At 46.9% G+C, this 27,826-nt stretch overlaps 1 protein-coding gene across 2 annotated transcripts; it reads left to right on the top strand.

The window, feature by feature from the left end:
- The first annotated feature begins 120 nt into the window (after positions 1-120).
- G3BP2 (G3BP stress granule assembly factor 2) lies at positions 121-23,933 on the top strand. 2 transcript variants are annotated; one of them, XM_014884912.2, is made up of 12 exons: positions 121-361; positions 7,464-7,582; positions 9,719-9,800; positions 10,815-10,988; positions 11,866-11,956; positions 12,870-12,972; positions 14,464-14,644; positions 15,605-15,703; positions 19,481-19,583; positions 19,841-19,969; positions 20,144-20,262; positions 21,011-23,933. In XM_014884912.2, exons 2-12 carry the CDS (start codon positions 7,488-7,490, stop codon positions 21,281-21,283), a joined length of 1,449 nt encoding a protein of 482 aa, XP_014740398.1. In that variant the 5' UTR covers positions 121-361; positions 7,464-7,487; the 3' UTR covers positions 21,284-23,933. The 2 variants fall into 2 exon arrangements, with proteins under 2 accessions (XP_014740398.1, XP_014740397.1); XM_014884911.2 differs by having other exon boundaries at positions 122-361; positions 19,838-19,969.
- The last annotated feature ends 3,893 nt before the right edge of the window (positions 23,934-27,826 follow it).

The following is a 27,826-nucleotide window of genomic DNA, read 5'->3' as shown; positions in this document are numbered from 1 at the left end:
CGGGGCTCCGTCCCCGCCTGCTAAATACGCGCTCATGCCTGACGTCACCGCGCCAGCCCGCTGGTGATTGGTGGAGAGCGCCGAGGCACGCCCCGCCCTTCCCCTGGCTGCCCCGCCCCTCCTCCCGATCTGCGCAGACGCGCGCACGCACGCACGCACGCACGGGAGCCGCGGCCGCTCGCCCTCCCCCGCCCGCCCGCCCGGCTGTGACACCGCCGCCGCTCCCCGCTCGCCCTGTGCTGCCCGCGCCTCGGGACGTGCCGCCCGAGGGACACGCTCACCGCGCCCAGCTCCGCGCAGCTCCCGGCGGCGTGGGCGAAAACTCGCCCCGGCCCCGCGCACCGAGACTTTTGTCCCCTAGGTGAGCGGCGTGGGGGGCGGGGGGCAGGGTAGGCCCCGGCGCGGGCTCTGTTTGTGTGGGGGGGGGGGGGGGGGGGCTGCTCAACGGTCGCTGAGGGCAGCGGCGGGAACGGCGCGCGCGGCGCTGAGGGCAGCGGCGGGAACGGCGCTGAGGCGCCGAGCGGGGCAGCGCCCTGGGTCCCGGCTTTGCCCTTCGCCGCCCGCTCCGGTAGCGCCGCTGGCTCCCGGCTCGGCTCGGTTCGGAGGGGGGGTGGGGGGCGGCTTTTGTTCTTCGTCACCTTGGCGGCTCTTCCGCTTCGCCCCGGGCGGCGCGGGGAGGCCGGGGAAAAGCGCCCCCAAGCCCCGCGTTACTCGGTGCTGGCTGTGGTGTTGGGCCCTGCGGTCGCCGCTTCCCGTCTCACTTCATGGATCGATTGCCTGTGCAGGGGCCTCCAGAGGTACGTGGGCATCGGCATGGGCTCGGTGCCGCTGCGCCGGCATCGGTCGTGCTGATGAAGCTCCCTCAGCTCGCCATCCTCGCCTCAGCGGGCCCCTCTGCTCTCCTGCGAGTTCGTACGGCCGTGGCAGCCTGGCTGTGCGGGCTGCCCCAGCTCTGCAGACCTCCCTCGCCTTTTTGCGCTTCCCCTTTCCTCAGCCATAACCTGGGCTGCTGTGTTTGCGCACGGAGCGGTATCGCAGAAGTTGTGGAGAGCACCCTTTATTCTGCAGAGCCGGATGCCTTGAGTAGATCTTTTCTGAGCTGTTCTCGTTTGTCACTTGAGTTGAGCTCATTGGGTTCTCAGGCTTCTGCCTCCCTTCATCTTGGAGGTCACTGCAGTTCCAGTGTGGGTGCCCAGGAGCATCTCTCCACAACAAATCTTTTAAATCTCTTGGGGGTAGCTGGGTGAGCCTGGATCTTGAGCTTGGTGCCAGGTACCACTGCATAAAAGTACTATCACGGGAGAGAGAACGAGACGATAGGAGATTATTGTTTAACTTCAACCAGAAAGTTTTAGTCAGTCCTGTAGATATTGTTATTGTGGCCTTCCATGCTGATTTGGCAACTTCCAACTGTGTGTTCTTCAATTCAGTGTGCAGATGATCTGCTTTCATTCAGAAAGAAGCGTAAAGATGCCAAAGGAACTTTTGAACAGTTGAGAAATAGGGGAAGTTACATCAATCCATACCCAAGTTTCTGAGGGTAATGTGGCTCTGCTACTGTAGCACTGTAAGAGAGTATAGGATTTGTCAGCTTGGATTCTGAGCTGAGAACTGGTTGCTGACAAACCGATATTGCTTTACTTCTGGTGTTGATTTATTGTTCAGGAGGCATTCTGTGTCCGTTGTGATTGTGGGTGTGGGTACAAGGCCATACGTCCCCTAGGAAAGCTTGGCTTGTCAGTCTTAAGGATTCCTTCTTCTCGTGAACCCTGGTTGCTTGGATGTAAAAAACGTGATCTTGGCTTGCCACATAAAAGATTGTGGGCTTGCTGTGGGAAATTATGATCCGTGTCTGATGATTTTTTATTAGGAGTGTAAATCTTTTGTGTGAAAACTGGCTTAAACTGAAGAGAAAACCAAAAGTCCATCAGCCACATAGCTGCTGATGTCCATATGAATGTTTTCCTTTATGGAACTGAGGATTCAAATTAAGCATCTATTCTCACGCTTAGGATTATTTCAGAGCACCGAAAATACAATGAAGAACCACTGTACCTTAAGGTACAGGGTTGGATTTGAGTGCTGTGCTGTAGTAGTTATGGTGCTAGATGTCACTGCTTTTGAGAGCATTTAACAAATAAAGAGCTGATGAAAAGATGAGCATGTGAGACTAACAGATGTATCTAATGAGACACTGGGCGAAAGGCGTTGAACGTGGTTGTGGATGATGGCACAGAGGTGAAATGGCTCCCCTAGAGCAGGTCACTGTTGTTACTGCTCTTTGGGTGGGTGTTGGCCCTTTGGGACTGCACCGATGGAAGCTTAATTGCCCGGAGGATGGTCTTTCCCTATGGCAGCTGCGTGCTCAAGATACAGGGTGCTGTTAAACTCCTCACAACAATCCCCAGTCACAAAGCAAAACTAAACCAGCCTGTCAGGAGAGCTTGATTTGAAAGAGCTGTGTGCTGTGCCTCCGAGCTCCGCCGGTTCAGAATGTAGCACACGGGTCAAGGAGATCATGAAGTGAAGGGATTCTAGTAGATTACACACGGTTGTTGGTCCTTGCTGCATATGGAGGATACTCTGAGGGCTGACCTTGCAGAGCATGACAGAGACATGGTGCTATCAATACTGGAGTCTTTTCTGGGACTTCTCACTGCCCTCTCGGGAATTTTTCCTGGCAGTTTGTGCTACTTTGACTTTCCACGGGGTACCCCCCAGGCTCTGCAGGGCTTTGTCAGATGCCCTGCCTTGTGTCTGCTGGGCTCTCAGTTTGGATTTTGACTTTTTTTGAGGTGTGGCTCCACAGGTCTGGCAGTGTTGGCATCTCAGTCGTGCTTATGGACTGTAGGAGCGAGTGTGCCCTGTAAGGCATTATTTTTAGCTTTTCTAAGTAAGAAACACAGTTCAGATATGATAATCTGGGTTTGGGAGAAACATGTCCAAGATTGTGAAAGCTCTCCCCTTCCCTTCTGCTTTCCTTCAGCTCCAGAGGTGTGCAAAGTGGCACTGTGTCCCCTGTGGCTGTGCTTAGTGTGCCCGTTGTGTGGGGAACATCTTCCCAATTTGCAAGAAGATTTTTCTCAAATTTTTCGTTTTAGGTAGTGTATTCAAATCTGATTAACAACTTGGACAAGAGTTGCAAGCTTGGGGATGTACAAACAAGCCATGCTGTTGCAGATTTGTCTAAAATGATAGCTTGATGTCTGTGTGCCTGTAGTTATGGACAGATTGTTCTATGGATGACCTGTTCAGAGGATGAAATTTGCTTTTGAAATTTGTCAATAAAACAAAATTTTATTTGCTTATAGCTTTTATTAAAACAACTGGTGAGGCCCATAGTTCCCTTGCAAAGCTTAGAAATTTCTCTTGATGGAGGTTATCTTCAAGTTCAGATGATGATTTCTTCAGATACTGTCAGAATTCAGTTCAACTTTTTTTTCTGGTTTGTTTGTTTTTTAGTTTGTTTTTCCCCATTCAGAATTGATGAAACGGACAGGCAACTTCACTATTGTTGGTCTGTCTTGAAACAGAAGAAAAGTGGCTTTGGAATACCTCTTTGAGCATAACCAGAGGCTTTGTGCCCAAGTTTATTTTCTGGATACCTAAATTTGAGGATGTGGGCCACCATTCTGTAGCTCGGTCATGGCCTCGGGTCACAGTAATTTGCTGCAGATGACGAGTCATATTTCTGCTTTCTACAGGGCAAGGGAAGTAATAATAATAATAATAATAGTAATGAGAATGCTTACATGTATTATAGAGGAAAAAAGCTTTGCAAATGTCAGAGCTGCCTATTGAGCAAAATGCCAGGGAACATTTCACTACTCCACATGTAGCAGTCTGCACTACTTGTTCACAAACAAATTGCTGCTGCCCTCTTGTGCAAACTGACGGATGATGATTTCGGGTTTGCTTTCTCGGTTGGTTTTTTTTTCATTCAGTTAAAAATGGGACAAGCAGAGCTTAGTAAAATTTTGTGTACAAAGATGATTACAGGTTGAATGATTTTACATGCTCTTGCTTGAGTGTGGATATGAGAACTGATGGAAGTTGATCCTCACGTGGTTCAGCACAACTGGGCTGTGCCTCATCCCGTGGCAAAGGCTGGCTCCTTGCTTTATTTGTCGTGGTCATTGGAAGGTGTTTGGAGAATTTCAGTACTGTGCAGTTGTTCTTCGGAGGAAATTATCTTTTCTCCTTTTGTTTGCTAATTTTTGCCTGCAAATAACAAATAATTTCTTTCTGTGCTAGTTCTCACATTGTTTTTGTTCTCTTGGAAGAAATCCTGCCTGTAGGCTGAAGTTATTGTTATAAACTTGCAAACGCCAGTTGAAGTTGCAAGGAGTATTTCACTGGCACGTGTGTGTGTTTTTTAGTTTTGGAATTGGGTTCCTCACCTCTGAGTCTTGTCATGGAAGGAAGGAGATTCCGTGTTGCATTGTGCCTTTCAGCTTACTCGTGTACTGCAAAATATTTTGTGTGGCTCCTGATTCTCCTTGGTTGAGGAAAGCACTGCAAGTCCAGTGTGCCTTCCTGGTAACAGAGGAAGGGGAAGTAGTAGGTGAGGTGGAAATTCAGTCTTGTTGATGAGTTGTTATGTCAGCTGGATGAAGGTAAGGAGTGCCTGTGGATGAGCTGCAGCTGGATGGGTGTTCCTGTTACCCTGCCCCTGTGGCTTATGGTCACTGGCCATTGTGCATGGTGGAGGGATTTTTTTAACAGTACAGTTGCACCATAAAGAAGCTAGCAGATGAGTGTGTTTGATTTCTGGTGATTGCCACCTCAGTGCTGGGATTTCACACTTAGAGCAATATTTTGTTTCTGGCTAGTGTACACACGAGTGCCTCGAGCAGTAAGTTCTCATTTCTCAATGGCTGCCCAGGCTGATCTAAGAATGTGGCTCATTACATTCAGCTCAGAAGGGCACTCAGAGTCTTCTTTCTTAGTCTGTTATTCACTAACTCTTGGGTGTGTACTGATAGAAACTGGAATTAGAGCTTTTATAGAGTATTGATATCGATGGGGCTTCCCTTGGAGCCTGGTAAGCCAAGGAGATAGCAGGAGTTCTTTGTAAATTTGGCCTGTTAAATTGCTGATGCTCGTGCCCTGCCTTTTGGCTTAAATTTTCACTGGTATCTTTACCTCCAAACCCCTTGGGTCTGCTGAGGTTTGGGTCCTTGACTTTAGGGGAGGTGCTATTCTAATTGAGACACATGGAGATTTTAATCTTTTGAAGACCTGGTTTCATGGCACCCATGTTGCTAGCAAGGAGTACCTCTGATTTAATTTCACTGCCTTTTAATGACCTGAGAGACCTAAACAGTTCATTAAGGCTCTGCTATCCCTACTGAGATTTTTGAAGACAGAATGAAAGGAAGTAATACTGAGACAGGTGAAGAATTGTACTGAGACGTCCTCTAAAGTTATGTGATGGGGTCATGTAAATCAGTGGTGCTGTCACTTGAAATATGGAAGAGGTGCACAGGGAGGAAGTAGGACAGCTTCCAGTGAAGAAAAGATGTAGTGGGGTACAGATCTCCTGTAGTGTAGGAGGAGATTATTGTGTCACAGATTATTATGTTTTGTACCCAGAGACATTTTCGGTGTTCATTGAGGTATTCCAGCAGTTTGTTAACAAGTATACTTGGCATATTGCTATATTCATAGAAACGTGTGGTGGTCATCATCTGCTTTTTAACAGGCTTTTTAAAAAAATCCTGGTGAGGCTCCATCTTTGTGTAGTCACCCAGGTGCTCATGGTGGAGATCCTTTCACCAATTTTGTGTGAGGCAAGGGAACAAAAAAAGAGGACAGTCTCACCTGTAGAAATGGAGATGTCCGTCTTTTAAGGCTGCTTTCTAAGTGGAATTTCCTAGTGCATGCCATTGCTGTAGTGAGTTGTATTGGGAAGATCCTCAAATTGCTCGTATTTTGTTTTTTCTCCCTTGCTCCTGCTTTGAGCACGCACATGTTCCTTCAATGTTCCTTAGTGTTTTGACATTCGGTTTTGTGTCTCATTAGCATAATTACTTCCTCTGGGGCTTCCTGTGAGGCCACACTAATACTGTGTTCCAGAATTTTGTTGAGTTGTATCAAAGGGTTTATTTTAAAGCCCTATATTACAATAGGGTTTTGGATAAGTTTACTTTTTTCTTACCTCCAGGTTCAAGACTTGTGTTTGAGATTTTGCCTTCTGCCTTACCTGCACATTTTTGAGACTGTTGTTTCAGGTGTGATTCCTGACTAACTGCATTTGGGAGCATTTCTTGGTATTGTCTTGTGGCTTGGATTGCTGGTTTGGGATCATTTTGGTTGTCCCTGAAGTGTAAACTATTTGAGCCAAGCATCTGGGCTTTTTTCTTCGGAGTTCCAATGGGATGCAGATCTGCCCTGTTCGTGGCATTGTTCCTGTGTATGTTCTGCCTTTATTAGCGGCCCTTCTTAAGCTGAGGTTAATCTCCCTTTTTCACTTCATATGCTTTATGTGCTGTCTGGCTGTAGGTGCAAACAGCCTTTGGTTTGGCACTTGCTTTAGATTGAGGGGTCAAGGTTATTTTGGTAAAAAACCAAAAATCTTACTCTAGGATTATCTCCTAAATTGGAAACTTGGATTTGTTACTTGGTCTTCTTTGCCTGTTGCCTTGCATACACATTAAATTTTGGAGAGAGAAGGTAGATGAAGCATCTGTGTGAGAAATGGAGAGAATTTCATGGTCACAGATAGTGGTAGTCTAAAGTGAGCTGGCAAAAGCAACGTGTTGGGTACTGGCAAGCCATTGAAAAATGGATTATTTTCTGACAGGGATGATCTGCAGGACAGTATGGATAGGAAGGAGCCTAGCAAGTTGAAGCAGGTGACCCCCTGGAAGTCCTTTCCAACTGAGATGATTCTGACAAAAGCGAAATGCAGTTAGGTTGGACAAGTAATACCTGGGTCATCTCTGGGGCACTAAGGTTTCCCTTCCCTGTCTTCATGGAATGTGAATCCAGCCCATGTGGATACTTCATATTGGTGCTCCCATCCTCATCTTACAGATGTGTCAGTAACTTCTGAGGCAGAGGTACCAGCTGCCTTAACTAAGTGTATTCCTGTTGGCTTTGCAGGGCTGCTCAACTGGGTTTTTTAAGTATTCATCAGCCAAAGGGATAAATGAATGGTGCAAGAAGTTTTTAACAGGTTTTTGTTTGTTCATTTTAGGGTGTTTTGTGTTTTTCAAAGCACCATTTCTGTAAAGAACTTTATAGCCACTGTTCCCTTTTCATCAAAGGTGTAAATGAATCGACAGAAATTTTCTTACTTACTCAGAAGAGGTGTCCTGAATTGGCTGAATATTTTCTAGTGAGTTAAGGCCCTAAATGCATAATTGTTTCAGTTCTAATATAACAATGTTTATCTTTTTATGGGGAAGTTGTGATACATAGGGGTGCCTTCAAGCTAACAGCAATGTTTTCAATTGCAGCGTGTGACACTGAGTACCAAAGAAATGGTGATGGAGAAGCCAAGTCCCCTGCTCGTAGGGCGGGAGTTTGTGAGACAGTACTACACTCTGCTAAACAAGGCTCCTGACTTCTTGCACAGGTAACACTTGCACTCACCAAGGGATGGTGGGTTTGAACAAAAGTGTGTCCTTTTTGTGGTAAATCAGACATTCATTTCTGAGTATGGAAAAACTGTTTCATCTTACTGCAAACTCCTTAGGCTCTAGAGCCAGGTCAGATCATGTGGATATATGGCATGTTATCCAGATATTTCTTCTGTGGAAAGGTCTGCTGCTTCTAAGGCAATAAAATGGTAATGTGGACAGATTGCAGAAATACCTGCTGAGGCTGGGGAGGCTGGCTAGATAATCATGAGCAGGCTCCCCTGGTGCAGGTGTTACTCTGTGCTCAGGAACATTATCTGTCCGCTTCAAAGGTGGCACAAGTGTCACTGACAACAGCATCTGTGGAATTTCTCTTAGCTACCTCTGCAAAGAAGAGTCCAAGAGGTTTTGATCTGGTTTGGTTTAATCTTACCCAGTTCTGGAGCTGCTTGTATGAAATGTTTTCTAGCCACTTGCAGTCTCTGCCACCGCTGCCCCTTTCTTCTGATCAGGCTCAGATAGGGAGGACATTTGCCTTTGTGTTCTTTGGCTGCAGCTTTCTTCTGAGTGTTGCTCTCCAGGGAGGGCATCTTATCCTCCCTCTTTATCTTGCTGTTAGTCTGAACAGCAGCTTGCTCTCTGACACAGAAGGATTCAGCTTTCCCTGGTTTCCTGGTGCTTGATGTGCTCTTTGCAGCAGTGAGGGAGTTGGGACAACAAGTGTTAAAGTTATTGTTTCATCCTACTAAAAGCTTGGGAAGAGCACAGAGGATCCTGTCACTGGTCATTATCCAAAGCTTGCCCAGGCCTTAGGAGCAGCAGAGATCAGTTTGCCCTCTAAATGGCTGTTACTCAGCGTGGTTAAATGCCTGTCGCATTTCAGTTGAATTTGTAAGGCTTTTCTGCCCCTTAACCAAAAGTCTTTAATTCCATTTAACTGGGGACTCTACCACCCAGAGGCTTTGAGCAGTTCCTTAAAAGCAGGTTAAAACTCTTGGTCCCCTGTGAAGGCCCTTAGCAAGAACTGCTGACTTTCAGAGAGATTGCTTTGGAATTTAGAGAGAAATAGTTTAGAGAAAAGATGTTTTGCTGTCTGCTTGTGCACTGCTTCAGCTAAGTTTCTGTACTTCCTTGCTGTTAGGAAGTGCTGGACCATGCTCAAAGTCATGATTATGTGGTTGGTACCGAAGAAAACAATCTAATATTTCCCAGACTTTTTTCTGGACGTAGTCAAGGGAGTAGAAGTCTTGGACTTGTATTTTCACAAAAGTAGAACTAAAAAGAGTTTCCAAGTTCAGTTGAATAAACCAAGATATGGCAAATGTGGAAGTTGTAGGGTTTAATTCTGTGCACTAACCCTCTGCTCTTGTTCAAGTAGAGAAAAATATTCGGTATTCTTGCCACTCTGTGTGACACCGAGTTCATAAAAGTAATTCATGACAATTTTATTTCATGTAGACTGTACAAGAGTGGATAATAAAGGTACCTATTAGCATCTGGACCTCAAGGCAGTCACCCCCAAGGCAAAGCATGCTCCTAAATAAAAACACAGAGTGTTACAATGCTTTTTTCTATTAATATAAATGTACTGAAAATATAAAGCATTTGTCACATGCTTTATAAGCCAACACTAAGAATCCACATCAAATCAGAGTATTCTAGGCTGAAAATGGAATTTCTAGGTGGCAGTGGAATGAAAGTGCCAAAGGATCTCTGAAATGTAAGAAGAATATTGGAAGCGCGTGTAGGTATTTAAATATGAAAACCGTGAGCTGAGTGCTGGCCAAGGCTGTGCAGAGAACAGGGTGCAGAGGAGTGGCAGGACGGCTGCACCTCGCTGGGCTGATGCCTCTGTCACAGGCAGGGGATCCTGAGGTGAGGAACCTTCCAGCCCAAGTGGCCACCTTCCTTAGAGGCAGCAAGCCAAGGCTCAGGTTGATTCAGGAGTTGGCTACACCACCTCGGGCAAACTGCACTGCTGCATATTGAGTTGGTTTGCCCCAGTATTCTTGGAGCCTCTTGAATCTGGGAAAATTTGTGAAGCATTGAACTCTACAACTTTTGGCTAAAAGACTTATTGGATTTGATTGTATTTTTTCACTTCTGTGACTTTTACATCTCATTGCTTGCAGGTTTTATGGCAGGAATTCTTCTTATGTTCATGGAGGACTGGATGCCAGTGGGAAACCACAAGAAGCAGTGTATGGTCAAGCTGTGAGTATTAAAATTTGTCCTGTAATCCTCATTAATGTTCAGAATAAATCAAAGTTTTTTCTTTGATTTTCTTACCTGGTGAGTAACGGATTGTGATACTGCTTCCTGTTTAAAGACAGGAATTTGTTAGCTTGAGGGTTTTTGTTTGCTTATTGCTGCTTTGATTGGCAGTTGTGTTTGATTCTTCAGCTTTGCATCTGGCCTGCAGAAAATACCTTAAGGGTAGGAAACAAAGTCGAGAGGACCTGATAGATGGGACTATAAATGCATCTTGTTTCAGTTAGAAGTAGTTCCTCAGGAAAGGAGTGATCTTTGTGAGTTTCATTAAACTCCTGTGTGAGTGGAGTTTTGTTAAAGTGGAGCATAACTATCTGAAAAAAATTGAATGAAGTGAGATTGTACTGCATTATCAGAATTGTCTGTCACCTAGAACATCTCTTCCTGTGGCAGCCACATCTTTGAGTGGTGTGGCTTTTTATCCAGGGCAGGCTTGCTTTCTTCTCTCTTCACCAGCGGAATCTCTTTTGCAGCACAAAAATCTTGACAGTGCAGATGTCCCCTGCTCCCATGGTGTTTGGTACTTTGATGATGTGTAGAGGGTTGGTTTTGGGGTTTTTTTTATGTTTCTGGGCTGATTTTTTTGTTGTTGGGTAAATGTGGAGGTTTTCTTTAGTTTTATAACACAAGCTAAATCCTGTCCCTTTCACAGGCCCTTAAAAAATGTAAAGCCTTAAAATAAGCCATGGATTTTAAAACAGCTGGAAAACTTGGATAGCAAATTGTATGTTGTTTGACTACTCTGAGAAATACTTGAATCCTAGTGAAAAACTTCAGGTGAAAAGTTAAGTGAGCTCAGAAAGACTTTTAGCAGTGAAAGACACTTGTTGGTTCCTGTATTGATCTTTTGAGCCTCAGGGGAGTTCTCTCTTGGGCTTAGCTGAGACTCAGGTAGGTAAAAGGTGTGAAGCTCAGTGCAGAGGTCACTGCAGCTGAAATGTATCTGTCTCTTTGTAGGAGATCCACAAGAAGGTGATGTCTCTGCAGTTCAGCGAGTGCCATACCAAGATCCGCCACGTGGATGCTCACGCCACTCTGAGCGATGGGGTGGTCGTGCAAGTCATGGGAGAGCTCTCAAACAACGGGCAACCCATGAGGAAGTTCATGCAGACTTTTGTGCTTGCTCCAGAAGTAAGTATATGCAAGATTTTGTCAAACTTCAAATAAAGTTGGAAGAAATCTGACCTCACCTGTAGCTACAGTTTGTCATATTGGGACGAAAAATAGCATCTCTCTTTAAACTTGGTCAGCAGAGTATCATTAAATGTGTCACAGAGTGTGAGTGCAGAGAAACTAGTGTATTGGGCCCAATCCATTTTATTTCCTTGGACTTGAAGTGTTGGAGCAGTAATACAAAGAAAATTGAAGCTTGTGTTTGGCAGCTGCCATTAGCACATTTTTTTTTTTTTAAATAGTAAAGCTGATCTCTGTGGATCAAAACTCTGCTGTAGTTGTGTAGTTTCAAGCCTACTGGCAAATGTGAGTATGGGTTGCACAAGCTTGAATGTAGCTCTTGGTGAGAGCAAAGCTGTGTACAGGTAAAAGGTGTCGTGTGCTCTTTCTGCTTCTTTCCCCCTGCTGCATCATGAGCTATTGTGTGGTTGGAGATTAATGTTTTAGGTTCATGTTCAATTTCTTCATTATTTCCCTGCACGATGCTGTAAGCATACAGCCACCCTGTGAAAGTTCAGGGTTTTTGTTTGTAATAGGGAAAAATGAGATTCCTCAATGAAACTGAGGAGCTATACATTTAGTTAAAACCTATAATTGCTGTGACTTAGCAAAATTAGCAGATTTTATTCTGCTTGAAACTTCCTTTCTCCGTTGGGCAGAACCTACTGTTCAATTGTTTGCTTAGAGAGGAAGAAAATAGCTCAGAGGATAGCTTTAGTGATACAGTCCTATTGCAAAATGTCAGTGTGTACCCCAAACTTAGGTCTGTAGTCCATCCTTTTGTTGCCTGCTGATGCTCCATATATGCTGAACGCTGCATGTTCCTCTTTTACAGGGATCTGTTCCAAACAAGTTCTATGTCCATAATGATATCTTCAGATACGAAGATGAAGTATTTGGGGATTCAGAGGGAGAGCTTGATGAAGGTGAGGAGGACTGCATGCCTAGGCTTTGTGCCATCCTTGTTCCTCTCTCCTGTGTGCAGAGCTGACAGAAGTGTCTCGTGGAGACCTTGGGGTTGTCACAACCTTTGTTGCCTTCTCGTGGGGCACAGAGCTGCTGGTTCAATACCTTCTGGGAAATGAAGGTCCTGTAGTAGTGCTGTGTTCCCTGGAGGGCTGAGCTGGCTCACAGAGGGTGAGGCTTGGCAGAGAACAGAAGCAGAGAGCAGCAGGACTTCTGCTGCCATAGCTGCAGCAGGCACTCCTGTGTTCTGAGATCAGTCAGATTTGTGCACGATTTGAAGAAAAAGTCTAACTGCTTGTCAGATATGATATGTAGTTCACTTTCACATCATCATCAGCCTCAGTAATCCATTGCTACTCGAGGGGTGAATTGGACTGAGTTGGGTTTTTTTCCCCTCTGTTCCATGAGGCAGAGCAAATTAGAGTGTAGCCAGAACGTATGTACATGTGTTCACTGGGTAATTTCTGGAATTTGTTCATCTCAATTCTGTAGAACAGAGCATTTTAGGCAATCATGCTTGTATTTGAGGTTCATCTTCGTAGTCTGAGGCACTGAGATTTATGAGGTAATAGTGCAATCTTTCACTGCCACCATATGAAAAGCACCCGCTGCGTTAAAAGACCCTCAAAGTCTCCTCCCAGAACCTCCTAGCACTGATATCTCTGGCCTCCTCTTTTTGTGAAAAGCATAAACAGCCAAGCCTCTTGATTGAGAGGCAGGCTCTTCCATCTTTTTTTGCAGCTAATTTTACCATGTTTTGTTGGTGAAGCTTTATTTTGATTGCTACTAATTTAATATGCTTTTAATTTAACTGTGATTCGTGTACACTTGTGGAGACCTATAAGAGATGACAAGTTCTTATTTTTATGTCAGAGTCTGAGGAAGAGGTGGAAGAAGAGCAGGAGGAAAGACAACCATCACCTGAACCTGTGCAAGAGAATGCAAGCAGTACTTACTACGAGAACCATCCTGTGGCGTAAGAAGTCCTTTTTATTATAAGAAGTTGCTTTTTTAATAAAAACGACAGGCAGAATTGCTTTAGCTTTAGATTTTAGTTTAGGAAAACACACTTAGCTTGATAGGGATCTGTGTTAAGTTAACATTGCATTATTTTGAGACATTGCTTCTTTATTGAAGAGAGGAAATGGGGTATTTTTTAATGTTTGTCACCTATTTTCACTTCTGGTCTCAAAAGTGAGATGAAAAGGGAGCGACCCACGTGTACATACACGATGGAATCTTTGTACTTCAGACTTTGAACAGTAACTCTGATATGTTGGTACATGTCACAGGTGGGTTAACAAAAGGATGGTTGAGCACAGAATAGTTTGAGTTGGAAGGGACCTTTTAAAGGTCATCTAGTGCCACCCCCTGCACTGAGCAGGGGCATCTTGATACGTTACTCAAATTTGGATATCATTTGGAATTCAGAGAAAAACATAATTTTTGAGAGGCTGCTCTACAGCTGTATTGGAAGAATAGGTCTCTGTCCTGAGTGTCTGCAAATCTCAGCAAGATTAAAGAGAAAAGATATTTATAATTTTGTAAGAAAAATACAAAAAAACCAAGAATAACGCTCACAAACACAAAGAAACAAACAATACCAAACCGTGTGCTTGTCTTGAGACATAGCAGTGGCATAATGAGGGCCAGAACCGACTTTCTGGTTCTCCTGTAAAAAAAACATGTATAACATCACTAGATGATACCTGCTGAGTGCATCAGTGATAATACTGAACACAAATCACTTAATGCTTCGCATAAGCAATCTGATGGAAAAGTGGAATCTGCTGGAAATCTGGCAGTGGCTTGCTCAAGATGATGCAGAAAGTTTTGAATGCCTGAAAGCATGAAGTCAGATCTTGTTTTGGGGTTACTGTGTCATCTGGAAAGAGGCTGTAAAGTCATTGTTCATCACAGAGTCACTTGGGCAGGTGGTGACCTGTGGCAGGAGCTGTGTAGACTGGAGGTAAGTTAGGATTTTGGACTGGCTGAAGAGAGAAGATAGTCAGATCCCCTACCTTTGAACCACACAGAGCAGAGAAGAAGTTGCATGTGATTTTCTGTAAATAGGACTCACAGCTGCTTTGGTAAGGAAGCTGTGTAGTGTTTTGGTAAAGAAACATAAGTTTCATTCCAAAATTGGCTTTGTTTATGTGTGTAGCTTAATCGTCTCTTGGTCCTCACTGTGTTAGTATTCTTTCAGAAGCAGCAGTTGTTGAGCAGAGCACCTCTTCTCCAGGTTTAAAAGACTGTGTTATTCTCTGCAGAGAACTGCTTCAGCAGAAGTAAATCTGGTTTTGTAGCCAGTACAGTGTAGTGTATACATACAAACCACCACAAACACAAAGCACATGGAGACACAACAATCGTTTTCATAGCAGAGCTGTTGCCATAGCACAGCTTACAAAACGTGATAAAGTGCAAAGCAATTGATAAGCTCATAAAATGCATTGGACTATTGTAGCAATGGGATAGAGGAGGCACTGGAAGAATCTTCTCATGAACCTGAGCCAGAATTGGAATCTGAAACAAAAGCTGAGGAGCTGAAAGCTGACGTAGAAGAAAAGACCCTTGAGGAGCTAGAAGAGAAATCTCCATCCCCACCTCCTGTAGAACCTGTTTCGCTACCACAAGAACCACCAAAGGTTAGTTACAAGTCATATCTGTGCTAAGTGCAGATGGAAACCAGATTGGCCTTGAAAGTTTGCCTTTTTGGGTGGCTAAACTGGTACCTCTCTGTAGTGTCATGCTGTATGAACAATTAGGCTTGACCTTTGACCTTGTAAAAATGCAAAGTTTCACTTAAAAAGGAAAAAATGTTATTTTTAAGTGCTGCTCATCACCTATTGTAGATTTTAAGCTCTTGTAAAGTGTGTGTGTAGGTATATGCATGTGTAGACATTTTTAAATGTGCAGTTAGCATGGTAACAAAACACCCGTAGCTGCCAGTACCAAAAATCTCATACAATGGGAACCGCTGCTCTTTCCTTGAAAAGAAATGGAACACGCTGACACTTGCAAAATTGCTGCAGCTTAGGTTCAGAATCAGTCAGTCTGGGGGCACTGACTGTCTCCTTAGGGGCAGGATGCCTAATCTTAAAAACCAGAGTGCACACCGTGCATCCTCTGGTGTGGTGACACCTGCAGGCTTGCCAAGTTCTAGGAGCAGCCAGGGAGAGCTGGAGCTCTCCATAAAACATTTTCCAGCTCCAGCAGGTCTCCCATATTTTTTTTCCAATGCTTTTTCTCTTCTCCATTTTTGATCATAACTTCAGGCGTCTGCTTCCTTTCTTGGTGCAAAAGACACTTAACACTGCAGGGTTTTCAGTCCTAGGTTTGGTTACATCGTGGAAAGCAGTGATCTGGGAATGCTGAGGGCACTGGGCTCACTGGAGTAGTGGTAGTGGGCATGCTTGTTCCATGCCCTTGGAATCCACAGACAGCTGGAACTACAAACCCTTCTGTACCTGCATTGTAATGCTTGCACAGCCATTATGTAATAGTCAGATATGAACCAAAAGTGTATTTTTAGCAGACGAGTTTCCCTGTAGGAATGTCAGTGGTTTGCCATGATTAGTAGCCTAGGTTTGTTGCATTTCCTGCAGGCTTTCTCTTGGGCTTCAGTGACCAGTAAAAACCTGCCTCCTAGTGGTACTGTTTCTTCCTCTGGAATTCCACCCCATGTTAAAGCACCAGTCTCACAGGTAACCCATCTGTGAACACCTTGGATTGTCTCATTACTTCTGCAAACTGCTTCAGTTGTTTAAATTAACAGATCAACTTGTTTGACTTAAATTGCACAAATTAATTGTGTCTTAAATGTTAATGCACTCACCTCCTTGTCTCAAGTAAAGGCACGAACGTGTAACTGGTGTAACTTTGGGTGATGGTAATGTTAAAATCTGTTCTTGTGGAAACAAGGAAATCGCTCCTGGGTTTTTTTACCTAACTTCATGGCCTATGGTTTGGTTGAAAGGGGAAACACCAATCGCCCCAAGATGTCACTTTTCTGAAGTGTGTTTGAAAAGGGCATTGGTGGAAGTGGCCCAGCAGTAAAAAGAGAGTGCGTCATTTCTGAGATGGAAGATTGCCTTGTAAGGCTAACATCCACAGGAATATGCTGGATTTCATTATCCATGGATAATTAGCCTGTCACAGAACCCTGTACCAACTTATGACTGTGTGAGGAATGGAAGGATTCACATTTCCTTGCCAGGACAATGCTATCTTCCCATTCCTGGGTTGACTGGGTGAGGAGGGAAAAGAGGAGAGCAAGTTTGACCGGTGACAGCTCATGTCCTGCTCATGCCAAGGTGGTGTGAGACATTCTGAGACTCTCAATTCAGCTTCCTGGGTCTGTATACAAGTGCTCAAACCAGAAAATGTGTCCTTGACCCCCGTGCATTGATAGGGTGTGCTGGAGTGCTGTATCTTCAGTTGCTCTTGCTTCAAAAAGGCTGCAGTTTTCAGTAGAACAGCTGGGTTGGTGCTGCTCTTGTTCTTGCACTGGCTTCTTCTCAATTTTGTGGTAACAGAGAGATCCCTGTCTCGGACTATCCTTCAGCCAAATGCATGTTAAAACAGAAACAGGGGAGAAAAAGAGAAAAGTGAAATAAATCTAACCAAACAAACCCCAGCACCTTACATGGTGTTGCTTCTGGTCTGCTGGGACTATCGTAGACATCAAATAAAGGCTGTGTAATGAGTTGGGAAGTCTGTCTATCTTGATCAGCTTAAACAGGGCTTTGAACTCTAAGGTGGTATTTAACCACATAAAAACTGTGGGTTTTCTAGTGCAGGATAGATCTTCATTACGCAAAACCAAAATAAATGTTAGTTTATTTGCCAAAGAGAGGGTAGATGGTTGTAGTGTGGCTGTGAAGATCATTTCAAATGATCTGCCCAGGAGAGCAGGAGATAGCTTAGAGATGTCCCCTTAAACTCTTCTGTGTTACCTCTGTTGCTTGTTGTGCTTTGCCCCTTTTGATTTCTTTTGCTCTGACTTTATGCTTTAGGTAATGGTGTGTGGAAGTTTCTGAGCAATACTGACATGGCAGGAATTTCAACTCTCAGCTCTTCTGTAGCCAGAATTAGTCAGTTCTGAGCTCGTTTTCTTGAACATATTTTAGACACGGTGTGTAGAAATCTGGTAGAAAAGGCACATGAACAAGGAGCTGCAAATCAGGAGCAGCTTTTTCCTGTTCTCGTGGGTCCTTTGGTGCCAGACACTGTGCACGTAAACGAGGACAGAAGACGCCCTGGTGGGTGGGTGGCTCCTTTGAGACTCTGTTCTAGCTGGTGTCAGTGATGTTACATAGAATTAACTGCCCTGCTCGTTCTTTTCTCTGCATAACTTCAGTTCCTCCCACCCCCCCCAACAAGCTAAAAATACAGCCCCTGCACACTTACTGATCTGGATGTAAAACAGTTCAGGGTTCTTTCCTTACAGCTGTGGAATGAAACAGGTCAGCATTTCTTGTTCTTTTTCTAATTACAGATGATTAGAAATCAACCTGCCTGCATCCATAAACTGGGACTTTTCCTTATAGCATTTTCAGTTATTTTTATCTCCCATTTTTATTACTGGATTGTTTGTCATAGGGGTGCAGAGGGGCAGGGGTAGGCAGGGCCTGATTCTTTTGGGGTGAGTCCCTTTCCCTCCCCATGTGAGCTCCTGAAGAGAAGAGACAATGCCACCTTTTCCTTAATGGTTGTCAGAGCTCTGCCAGGCTGAGGTTTGTGGCATACTTGGCTCCTGTGGTCATTTGGGTCTCCTGAGCTCCTTACTTAGTGTCCTTCTATCCACTCTGTGCCTGCTGGGACATGCTGGAAGGTATGAGTTGCAATGAGCTACTGCTAGGGCTGTAAATGGCAGCCCTGATCTGGAGTCTTGTGGTGCTGCCAATCGTGGCAGTTTTTTGGGGAGCACGGCTCTGTACAAGGCCCTTCCTCTTGAGGCACTGGGGCAGCCTTTTCCTGTTAAAAAAGGATGGATGATACTCCTTATAAAACAACCAGAGAGGTCAGCTGTGTGTGTGCTGTGTGAGAAGTTCAGCAAAGGACAGAGGGAGTGGGTACAAGGTGCCTGTTACTTGGGATTTAGCAGCAGCACATCAGTGACTTAGCAGGTCTTGACTGGGGCTGACAAAGGAGGAAGTTTAAGCCTGATAGCCATGAGTATCTAAGAAATGGGTGTCTGAAGGTATCAAGTTTTGCTTTTCAGGTGTTATTTATGATGTGCTGAAGATGTGTGAGTGAAAGATGGCAGAGAAGCTTCAGTGACTCAGGAAATAGAAAAGAACAAGATTAAACAGGAAGGCTCATTTTCGAAGCTTGTTCTTGGAACTGAAAAAGCGATCCTAGAGGTGTTGTAGGGACAGACTAAAGCCTAGCTGCATAGAGCACAAATGATAGGAGGGCTAAGAAGTCCATTTGGTGTGTAACACTTGCACGTTGCCTGTAAAATCCAGCCTTTTTTCCCTGGAAGTACTGTGTCTGGAGCTGCCAGTTGTCCCGAGTCCTTAAAGGACAATAAGGGATATGTTTAATATAAACTACTTCTCCCCAGCAGTCTGGGCCTATAGCTGTTCACCTGGGGTTTTATCTTACTTGCAGGCTGCTTGTATATTTTTGTGTTCCTAAGGATAATTTTGTTTTTCTAAGATAGGAATCCAGCACACCAGCAGCTGCTTAACTGAAAATGGCATTTAAAAAATACTGGGAATTGCTTCAGTGACCAGCAGTCTGCATAGAAACATTTTTATTGTTCTGTCTATTTCTCATAGAGCATATTTTCTGCTTGTAAAAAAATGGAATGGGTGCTCCAGTACCTGAATATGAAGGGTGTACTTTGAGCATCGTGGTCTTGACATGAGTAAAGCTGAAGCATATGCTAAGAGGCAGTCTGTAGAAACTCACTTCAGGAAATACTACACTTCCAAGGGCTTTTGTTCTCCTCTTTCTTTTTGTTAGTTTTCGTATAGTTGTTCAGCACTGGAGGAAAAGAACTCCTCGGGGACTTGGACAGAACATGTGATTTGTCCATCTCTCCGTGTTCATCTTGGACTGCCTCCTAATCCATGCAGTTTGAGCTTGGCTTGAGGAAGCTTTATGGCCTCTAGGATTTAAGTCAGGCTGAGGGATTTGTGAATAAAGGAACACTGGGGTCTCGATGCCTGGTCAAACATGGAAAATTCACCTTAGCCATGTTTTGAGGAGATAGCTCTGATTGAGAGATGTTTGCTTTGCACCTTTTAACAGTGATAAATGAACACTGCAGTCCTGGATTGGTACAGAGGAATTTAGACATGTGAAAAACCCACTCCCAAACACATTGACATCAATGTCTATCTTCCAGAGTTTGTTTTGTGCATGCCACTTACCCATGTCTTGTGTTGTGGGGGTTTTTGTTTTGGTGAGTTTGGGGGTTTGGGTTGTTTTTACCTGGCCAGTGTTAAATAATGCATGTTCTCCTCTTTTAGCCAAGAGTGGAAACTAAACCTGAAGCTCAGTCTCAGCCTCCCCGCGTTCGTGAGCAGCGTCCCAGGGAAAGACCGGGATTTCCACCCCGAGGACCTCGGCCAGGTAACGTGGATGAGCTTGTGTCTGCTTGGGCGGGGTTAATGAGAGCTGCCTGCCGAGGCCTCCTCTGTACCTGTGTCATGCTCGCCTGGTCATGAACTGCCTGTGCCTGCGGCCTTCAGCTGGAAAGGAGGGAATCTGATTTAGACTCCGGGCTGGCTGGAGTGAATGTGCTTGTTGCTGCCCCTAGATGTGCTCATCCACATTTACACACATCTTTTAACCTCAGTGCTTCCGTCTTGTCTTCGTGTTGACAGTAGGAAGGGGAGACATGGAGCAGAACGAGTCGGATAATCGCCGCATAATTCGCTATCCAGACAGCCACCAGCTCTTCGTTGGGAACTTGCCGCACGATATTGATGAGAGTGAACTGAAAGAGTTCTTCATGAGTAAGTAGTGGTTCCAGCTGCAGGGAGTAAGGTGGAAAACTGGCTTAAAAAGTCATGTAACAGTGATTTGGACTACATGGGTAAGCTTTTCACAGTGCCACGCTACAGATGTCTGGGATGAGCAGAGGGGACAACTGGTTTCGATCAAGTGTCTCTTCCCTTGTGTTTCTCCAGGCTTTGGAAATGTGGTAGAACTTCGCATCAATACGAAAGGAGTGGGAGGAAAGCTGCCTAATTTTGGTTTTGTGGTATTTGACGATTCTGAGCCGGTCCAGCGAATTTTAGTGGCAAAAGTAAGTATTAGCACTGGGTACTGAGTGTCCCCTTCCAGGGATGGACCAAAAGCCCTAAACCACAAGTGTTGTGGGCCATCCTAGTTTGCATTGCCAGGGGCTCTGGCATTCAAAAAAGAGCTGGAAGAAAAACGGCTTTGGCATACCCGTTCTGTCACGAGTGCTGTGTAGCTTCCAAAGCCGTGACAGCGTTCCTCAAACTGCATCGTGTGGAATTGGGGTTTTTTACCTCTACACAAACACTCCACACAGAGCACAGAACTTAGTTGTAGAGATCCTTTAGCTGAAAGTGACACAGGTAACCCTTCAAAGGGCATCACATGGATCTCTGAGTTCTGCACCCTGGGGTCGAGAGGGGGGCCAACAGAGTTATTTGCTGTTTGGCTTTGGGGAACTGGAGGGGAGAAAGCAGCAGCTTTCCTTTCTGTGATGTAGGAGTGAGACCTAGTGGAGCAATTCTTCAGGAACTTCGACCCCGTAGTGAAAAGACTAAAGCTGTCAGTGAAGAGGTTAAAGACAGTGCTGCTTTTGCTTGAGACAAACGTTTTAATTCCTTGCCTGCCCAAGTGAATGTGAAAATGGCGTTCTGTAGAGCTGCAGGGAACCCTTAACAGGTCACGTTTGTCTTGGGCATGTTCATGAAGGAAGGCTGGGGCCCACAGCCAGAGCAGAGTTCTCGTGTGCCTGGTTTGGAATGCCCCGCGTGCCGTGGCGACTAACGTGTGCCCTGACTGCTTTTCCCCATAAGCCCATAATGTTCCGCGGGGAGGTGCGCCTGAACGTGGAGGAGAAGAAGACCCGGGCCGCCCGTGAGCGGGAGACGCGCGGCGGCGGCGACGAGCGCAGGGATATTCGCCGCAATGAGAGAGGCCCGGGCGGGCCCCGCGGAATCGTGGGCGGCGGCATGATGCGGGACCGGGACGGGAGAGGACCTCCTCCACGGGGCGGCATGGCACAGAAACTGGGCTCTGGACGAGGCACCGGGCAGATGGAAGGCCGTTTCACTGGACAGCGCCGCTGAAATCTCCACTGTGGGCAGACAGTCTTGGCAGTGGTACATTATCCATCGTGTTTGCATTCTTGTTAATTTTTTTTTTAGCTTTGGAATGTGACACAGCCCTTCTGATCGTTTCTTTGATGTGAAAACATCCTTTGGTTTCCGGTTCAAATTGAGGTGGACATTTTTTCCCCAGTTTCACAACAGGAGTCACACTTAATTTATAAATGTGTACTTGGAGAATTGAGGACTAAAAATAAAGAAAAAAGGAAAAGAAACAAAAGACCAGTTAACTATCTGCAACAGAAGCTGAACTAAAGGACATGCCCAGTAGAATTCAGGTCCTTTCAGTCAAAAACCCTCTGCTGCACATTTTGTGTAAGTGTTACCGTTTCTGCCTACTACTGTTGGAAACACAAATAGTGCAATTTGTGCAATTGGAGAAGCTTGCCTTTTTTATTTTTCCTTCTTAGAACACTTGGCTCCAAACAAACTCGTGTTTACGCACTCATCTAAATGCACTAATGGGTCCTCTGAACTCATTTATACTGACAGCTGCAGGAGGCATCGGAGGGAAAACCTTCATCCTCTTACTCAGACAGAATAGCTTGGGGAACGATGCGGGCATCTGCTCTGCTTGCTGTGACCAACCTCTGTACACACACAAACCTTAATAAGACTACACCTTTGTTCCAGAAGGAATGCAGTTAGCTGTAACCAGAACCCAGAGTTTCCAAGTCGTAGCCCTGAGTACGCAACAGGTTTGATAGCTCACGTCAGATTTTTCTATCTGCCCCTCTTCAGTGCAGGGATGGCTGCTCAACACACTCCTCCTTCCCCTTCCCCCTCCGAGAAGCGTTGTACAGTGAAACTTGTCTTGACTGTATTTGAGTTCTCTGGTAATGTAATAAGCATGATGGTGCCTTCTATGAATACATCATTCCAGTCTTGCTGGTGATTTTGTACAGTATAGTGTATGAAGTACTGTGCTGCAAAGCCAAGCGGCTGCAAAGCATTTAAAGGAAATAATTGGAAAATTGTATTAAAAAATTGCAGTATCTTTCAATGAGTAAACGTTGCTAAAATGATCATCCACCTTGCTCTTCAATTAACAAGTTCGCCTGGTTTTTTTGCAGTGGGGGGGAAGGGAAGATGAAGGCATCCAAGTAGTCTCCAGGTTGTCTCTTTTCTTTAATCAGTGTCAGAGTTCAAGAAAGTGGAGTTCTAATCTCTCTTGGACCTGAATTTCAGAAGTCAGTCCAGAATGGTGGACACTTCTGGCCAGCTCGTAATGGGTAGGACCTAAGCATCCTTTGTGAAGGTGAGCTTATCAAACGGGGATACTGCAATTTTCAGAGAACTAAACAGCAGCTCTTCAGTTCTTGCATTTTCCAGTTGCACTTTTTAAAAAACTTGTACTCATTTTGCACATAACTCTCAGCTGAAGTTGACACCGATGCGGCCCTGGCCCGGCGGATGGGAAGGAGGCATCCTCTCGTGCAGTGGGACTGCTGGGTTCTCCTGGAGAGGTGTGTCCCGGATGATGGCCCGGAGCACGTGGCCATCAAGCGCCGCTGCAGCAGGCGGTGCAGGCGGGCCCGCGCCGGGCGTGGCTCCGGGCTCGGGAGCAGAGCGGGCGTTTGTGCCTGCGACCGTGCACAAGTGCCACCGCCTACAGCTGCTGCTGAACATGGAAGACTTCAAATTAGAGAAGGGCAATTTCAAGCAAAAGCAGGGAGGGCATCCTGGCAGTCTGTCTCTGGATTATGCAATCATTTGCTGGGTTCGAGTAACGTGGAAGATTTTGCACATCTTTTCTGATACTTGCTAGGCAAGGGGAAGTGGCATCTATCTGTTCTCTCCCAGACTTGAGGTCTTCTGTGTTCCATGGTAAGTCTTGCACTATTTTCATACACTTTTTTTCTGGGACACATTTCTACCAATTGGCATTTTCATATTTCAATTTTTTTGTTAAAGGTCTTGCAATTTCAGCTGTTACCTGGAAATCTGTAGTACTTGAACTGCTCGCCACACAAGTCCACTCCTTAGGTTTGCAGCCTTTGGACAAATTGCTGTCATCGGGTAGCAGTTTGCCACCAGTGTGGTTTGTGTAGCCTGGAGGGTTGTTTTTTTTCCTTCTGTAGTGCTGTGGTATTTTGCTGCCACCTAATTCGTTCGTAATGGCAAATGGCACTGGAAATAATCGACAACAAAAACAGAGTAGTAAAAAGAGCTCCTGAGCCATTCTGCTTTTTGGCTTGCTTCTTGTTTAAGTGACACGAACCCTTGGAACATCATCCAGAGAAGTTTACATGGTGATAGCTCACCTGCTGTACTGTGGACTCTTACGTGTTCTTGACCCTCTGAATAGTAAATGTACCTCTTAGAGCAAAGGAAGGGATTCACTGACCATTACTGTTAGTCGCTGATTTGTGAATGGTGGGAGTATTTTGTCATTACGGTTCTACTTCAACAAACTTGGCTGACCATCTTGACTTTAGTAGGTATTCGAGACAGTGGATTACCATCTTTATTGCTGTAACTTGTCAAGCATTATATGCTAGTAGATTCTAGTTTACTTGTTGCAGGTGGAAAGTATTTTTACTTTTAAGTTTCCATTCTGAATGTGTTTTGACTAAACATACCAATAAACTACTGATGTCTGCAGCATTTATCCATGTCCCTAATTCTCTTGCATGCAGGTGGCTGTAGAGCCCTGGCACCCCTGGCTCACAGAAAAGATTGAGATAAGATAAGAGCATCGTTGCTGACCTGGCTGGTGACAGTAGCAAGCTGCAGCAGCACAGCATCCTGTGCTTTGAAGGGTTTGACTTTGGTGGCCTCTCTCACCTTGGGGTGAGTGTGGTCCAGGGAGGATGTCAGCTCCTCTCAGGTGTGTCCCAGCTGGGATTCCTCCACACCCTGCCAGGCTGCAGCATCTGGCTGCGGGGTACAGCTTAAATGGTTATTGCAGTGGTGCTGGGAGGAACGTGAGCTGAGCTGTCTTAATAAAAAACTGGTCTGGAGTTGCTTGTGCTCCACGTCAGTGTCATTGAGTCTTGATGGTGCAGAAGTGATTGCCCCTGATTTCCCTTTTTTTGTACTTCTTGTGTTTGTTGGCAGTTAGCCAGAAAGGTTGGTAAAAGGGTTATGCTTGCACTGCTCATGGATCAAGTGTGGCTGAATCATGGAATCTGAAGTTCCTGTTAGCTGCTGTTGGCTGTATCTTGTTGAGGGCATGTCTTGGCTGTAATATTTCCTGATTTTTATCAGGCAGTTAGGAAGTGACTGAAAAGTAATACAGTTGTGTGACTTGGAATACTGGAATGAAAAAAATGAAAAAACTGGATCCTGTAGAAATCCCAAAGCCAGAGTCTCTAAACACTCCTCAGAGGAGCACCCTCCACAGCTACAAGATCTGCTGATTTCCAAAGATCTCCAGAGAACCACGATCCCCTCTGCCACCGATGAGGGCCTGGAGAATTCAGACCTTGGTGCCTTGAGCTTTGAGGTAAATTGTGCTGGTTCCTGTTATCTGGGGCTGAGGGGAAGGGCAGGAGATAATGGTATCTGAAACTCCACAGGGTCAGCCAGAATCTGGTTTCACTTGTGCCATGAAGTCTTGCGTATTTCAAATTGCTCCAGAGCACCCTCTGTCAGCATGGGGACTGACAGAATGGCTTGTAGAGGAGGTGAGAGGGGACACGCCAGCACAGCGGGGGGGTGTCACAAAGCAGCGACCTCCTTCGTGCTGCAGGGGCCTCGCCCATTCCCCTGGCAGTGCCCACGCTCTGGTACCTTTACAGAGCCCAGTGGTTTTACAGAAGCCTTGGCAGTTCTTCCATTGCCGGGGTTCTGCAGGTCCTGTGGAGAAGTACAGCTTGGGACGGTGAGTTCTGGACGTGGTAGAAGGAGATAGCAGGCTCCCTGATAATCCTTGGGAAAGCCATTGATGTCTAGTTAAAGCTTGGCTTCCTGCAAGGGCAAGAAAAGCAGCTTAGGAAGTCGTTGTCCCTTTGGCTTGTGCTCTGCCTCGTGTTCCCTGGGCCTGAGCTGAAAGGAGACATGTTGGTAATGGTGCTACAGCACTTGCTGTTCCCTTGGAAGGGTGGAACAGTGGGGAAATACAAGGGGAAAGTCTGTGTAGGAATTAAAGCTGAGAGCAGCTTTTGCAGATGCTGACCTGCTGTTCCTCTTGGCTGCCTTGTTGCAGTGCAAGCTTCATTGCCTGCCTGTGCCTAACTTGGGAGTCCCTGAGTGCCCTGAGAGGTGACATTCAGTCGTTAAACCAGGAGTGGTACAACGGGGCTCCAAGGACCTGGAATTCCCTGCCCACAGAAGCCCATTGGGCCCCACAGTCTCCACAGCCAGCAGGTCCCAAGTGCAGCTACACAAGTGCTGCTCTGGGCAATGTCTGGTCACCACGTTTGTCTCAAGAGACTGAGGACACAAATTTGGCTGCTGTGGGACCTCCTGGCCCCTGTGCCCTGCCAGAAGCTGGTAAGGAGTGGGTGTGCTGTGCCTGGAGCACACATGAGGGGTTGTCTGTCTGGGATGGAGCGGGTCCCCTCACTCACTCAGGTCCCCTCCTCAGAGGGGAGAACAAACACCTGTCGGGGCAGGTGCAGAGCATGGCAGCTCTGCCAGAACCTCTCCTGGAGCATCACAGGGACAGCAAGAGCTACTGATGTTTCCCGAGAAGGAGCACTTGGATTTTCCCTGGCATTGCTGTGCTGGGGGCAGAGGAGAGGTGTTCTGTGCAAAGCTGGCTCAGCTCCTCCATGCCGTGCTGCAGCAGGCTTCTGACTCCATCGACCTGCTTATGGGAAAGAATAAAGAAAAAGGCTCTGGGTGTAAAAGAGTGTTGCACAAGGTTCACGTTCCTCTGCAATAAAACATGCTGCAGAAATGAGTTTCTTCATCCCAGGGGGCTACAGCGTGTGAGACCCATGTGTTGCTGCTGGGCTGCAGGGGCAGGGAGGGCGGTTCCGGACAGAACCTGGTCTCGAGCTGTGAAATGCGACTCGGCTAGCCCCTCTCCAAGCCGGGCCTTTCTGACAGCAGCGGTCGCTGGGGAACGGGGAAGAGGTGGGACCGCCTCTCACCGAGAGCGATCAGAGACCGAACCTCGGTGCCCCTGGCGTGACACCCGTGCTATTCAGGGAAGGGGCAGGGCCCGGCAGGGACACAGGGCTGGGGACGGGAGGGGCCGTTTCATTCTGCCCACGGGTTGGGTCTCGTCACGGGCAGCGAGCGAGAAGGAGCCGGGGCTGCAGCGCCGCCGCCGTGGGACCGGTACCTCGCTGGGCAGCGGGGCCTGGGCCCGGCCTTTGAACCGGCAGCGAGCGCCGGACCGGCCTCAGCACCGCTTTAACTCAGAAAGCGCCGCTGGGGGCCCGCAGCAGCGGGTGGGGTTCGACAAAACGCGGTGTAGGGGCGGGTACCTAGTTCAGCCGAACCGAGCCGAACCTAACCGAAAACAAAGTTTATAAGTCGGGGATGGTTTGTTAAAGGTAAGTTAAAGAATAGAGTAAAGGTAGAAATGAGAGAAGCAGGGAAAATTGGATTTACTGGAGGGTAAAGAGGAGCCAAAGCAGTTTTGGGGTATGAAGTTCAGCGGGCTGAGACAGCACAGGAAAGGCAAGAGGGAAACAGCGGCAGGGAGATAAACAGGGAAAATGCTTTGATCTAAAAGCTCATTACAGGCGCTCATTAATGGTCACGAGAGCAGGAGGCTGCGTTCGGCTGAGCTCGTAAGGTTCTCCTCTGTTCGACCGAACTCGGCTGGGTTCGGCCGAACTCGGTGCCGCTCCATGGCTTCGGCGGAGCTCGGCTGGGTTCGGCCGAACTCGGTGCCGCTCCATGGCTTCGGCGGAGCTCGGCTGGGTTCGGCCGAACTCGGTGCCGCTCCATGGCTTCGGCGGAGCTCGGCTGGGTTCGGCCGAACTCGGTGCCGCTCCATGGCTTCGGCGGAGCTCGGCTGGGTTCGGCCGAACTCGGTGCCGCTCCATGGCTTCGGCGGAGCTCGGCTGGGTTCGGCCGAACTCGGTGCCGCTCCATGGCTTCGGCGGAGCTCGGCTGGGTTCGGCCGAACTCGGTGCCGCTCCATGGCTTCGGCGGAGCTCGGCTCGGTTCGGCCGAACTCGGTGCCGGTCACTCCGTTTCCCGGAGCCTAGCTCTGCTCCCTGAGGGCGGCGCGGGGGAAAGCGGGGCCGCCTCACGTTATACCCGCAGAGCTCGGTGTTTTCCTGCCGCTGAGTCTCGCGGGCGGCCCGGCCATCGCACGGGCACGGGCGGGAGCGCGGGGTGGGGTAGGAGCTCATTCGGCAGTGACTGCACTCGCGCTAATTAATGGGCACGAGAGCAGCGGCTGGGTTCGGCCCAGCTCGGTTCGGTTCGGCCGGCTCGTAAGGTTCTCCTCTGTTCGGCTGAGCAGGGCTCGATTCGGCTCAGCTTCGGACCACGAGCTGGTCTCGTTCAGGGCGCCGGGAGCGCGGCCCGCATCTCTCCCGGCGCAGCACCGGGCTCGGATTCGCGTATAGAGCCCCGGGCGCTCCGGCAGGGGCC

Source organism: Sturnus vulgaris, chromosome 4 (assembly GCF_052056855.1).
Source record: "Sturnus vulgaris isolate bStuVul1 chromosome 4, bStuVul1.hap1, whole genome shotgun sequence".
Lineage (NCBI taxonomy): Eukaryota > Metazoa > Chordata > Aves > Passeriformes > Sturnidae > Sturnus > Sturnus vulgaris.
This window is presented reverse-complemented; position numbering and strand designations above follow the sequence as displayed.

Excerpts from the sequence above, each read along its gene's own strand:
- G3BP2 (XM_014884911.2), top strand. The coding sequence starts at position 7,488 with ATGGTGATGGAGAAGCCAAGTCCCCTGCTCGTAGGGCGGGAGTTTGTG. Across the intron at positions 11,957-12,869 it reads AGAGGGAGAGCTTGATGAAG|AGTCTGAGGAAGAGGTGGAA; the intron begins GTGAGGAGGACT and ends TTTTTATGTCAG. Across the intron at positions 19,970-20,143 it reads ACTGAAAGAGTTCTTCATGA|GCTTTGGAAATGTGGTAGAA; the intron begins GTAAGTAGTGGT and ends GTGTTTCTCCAG.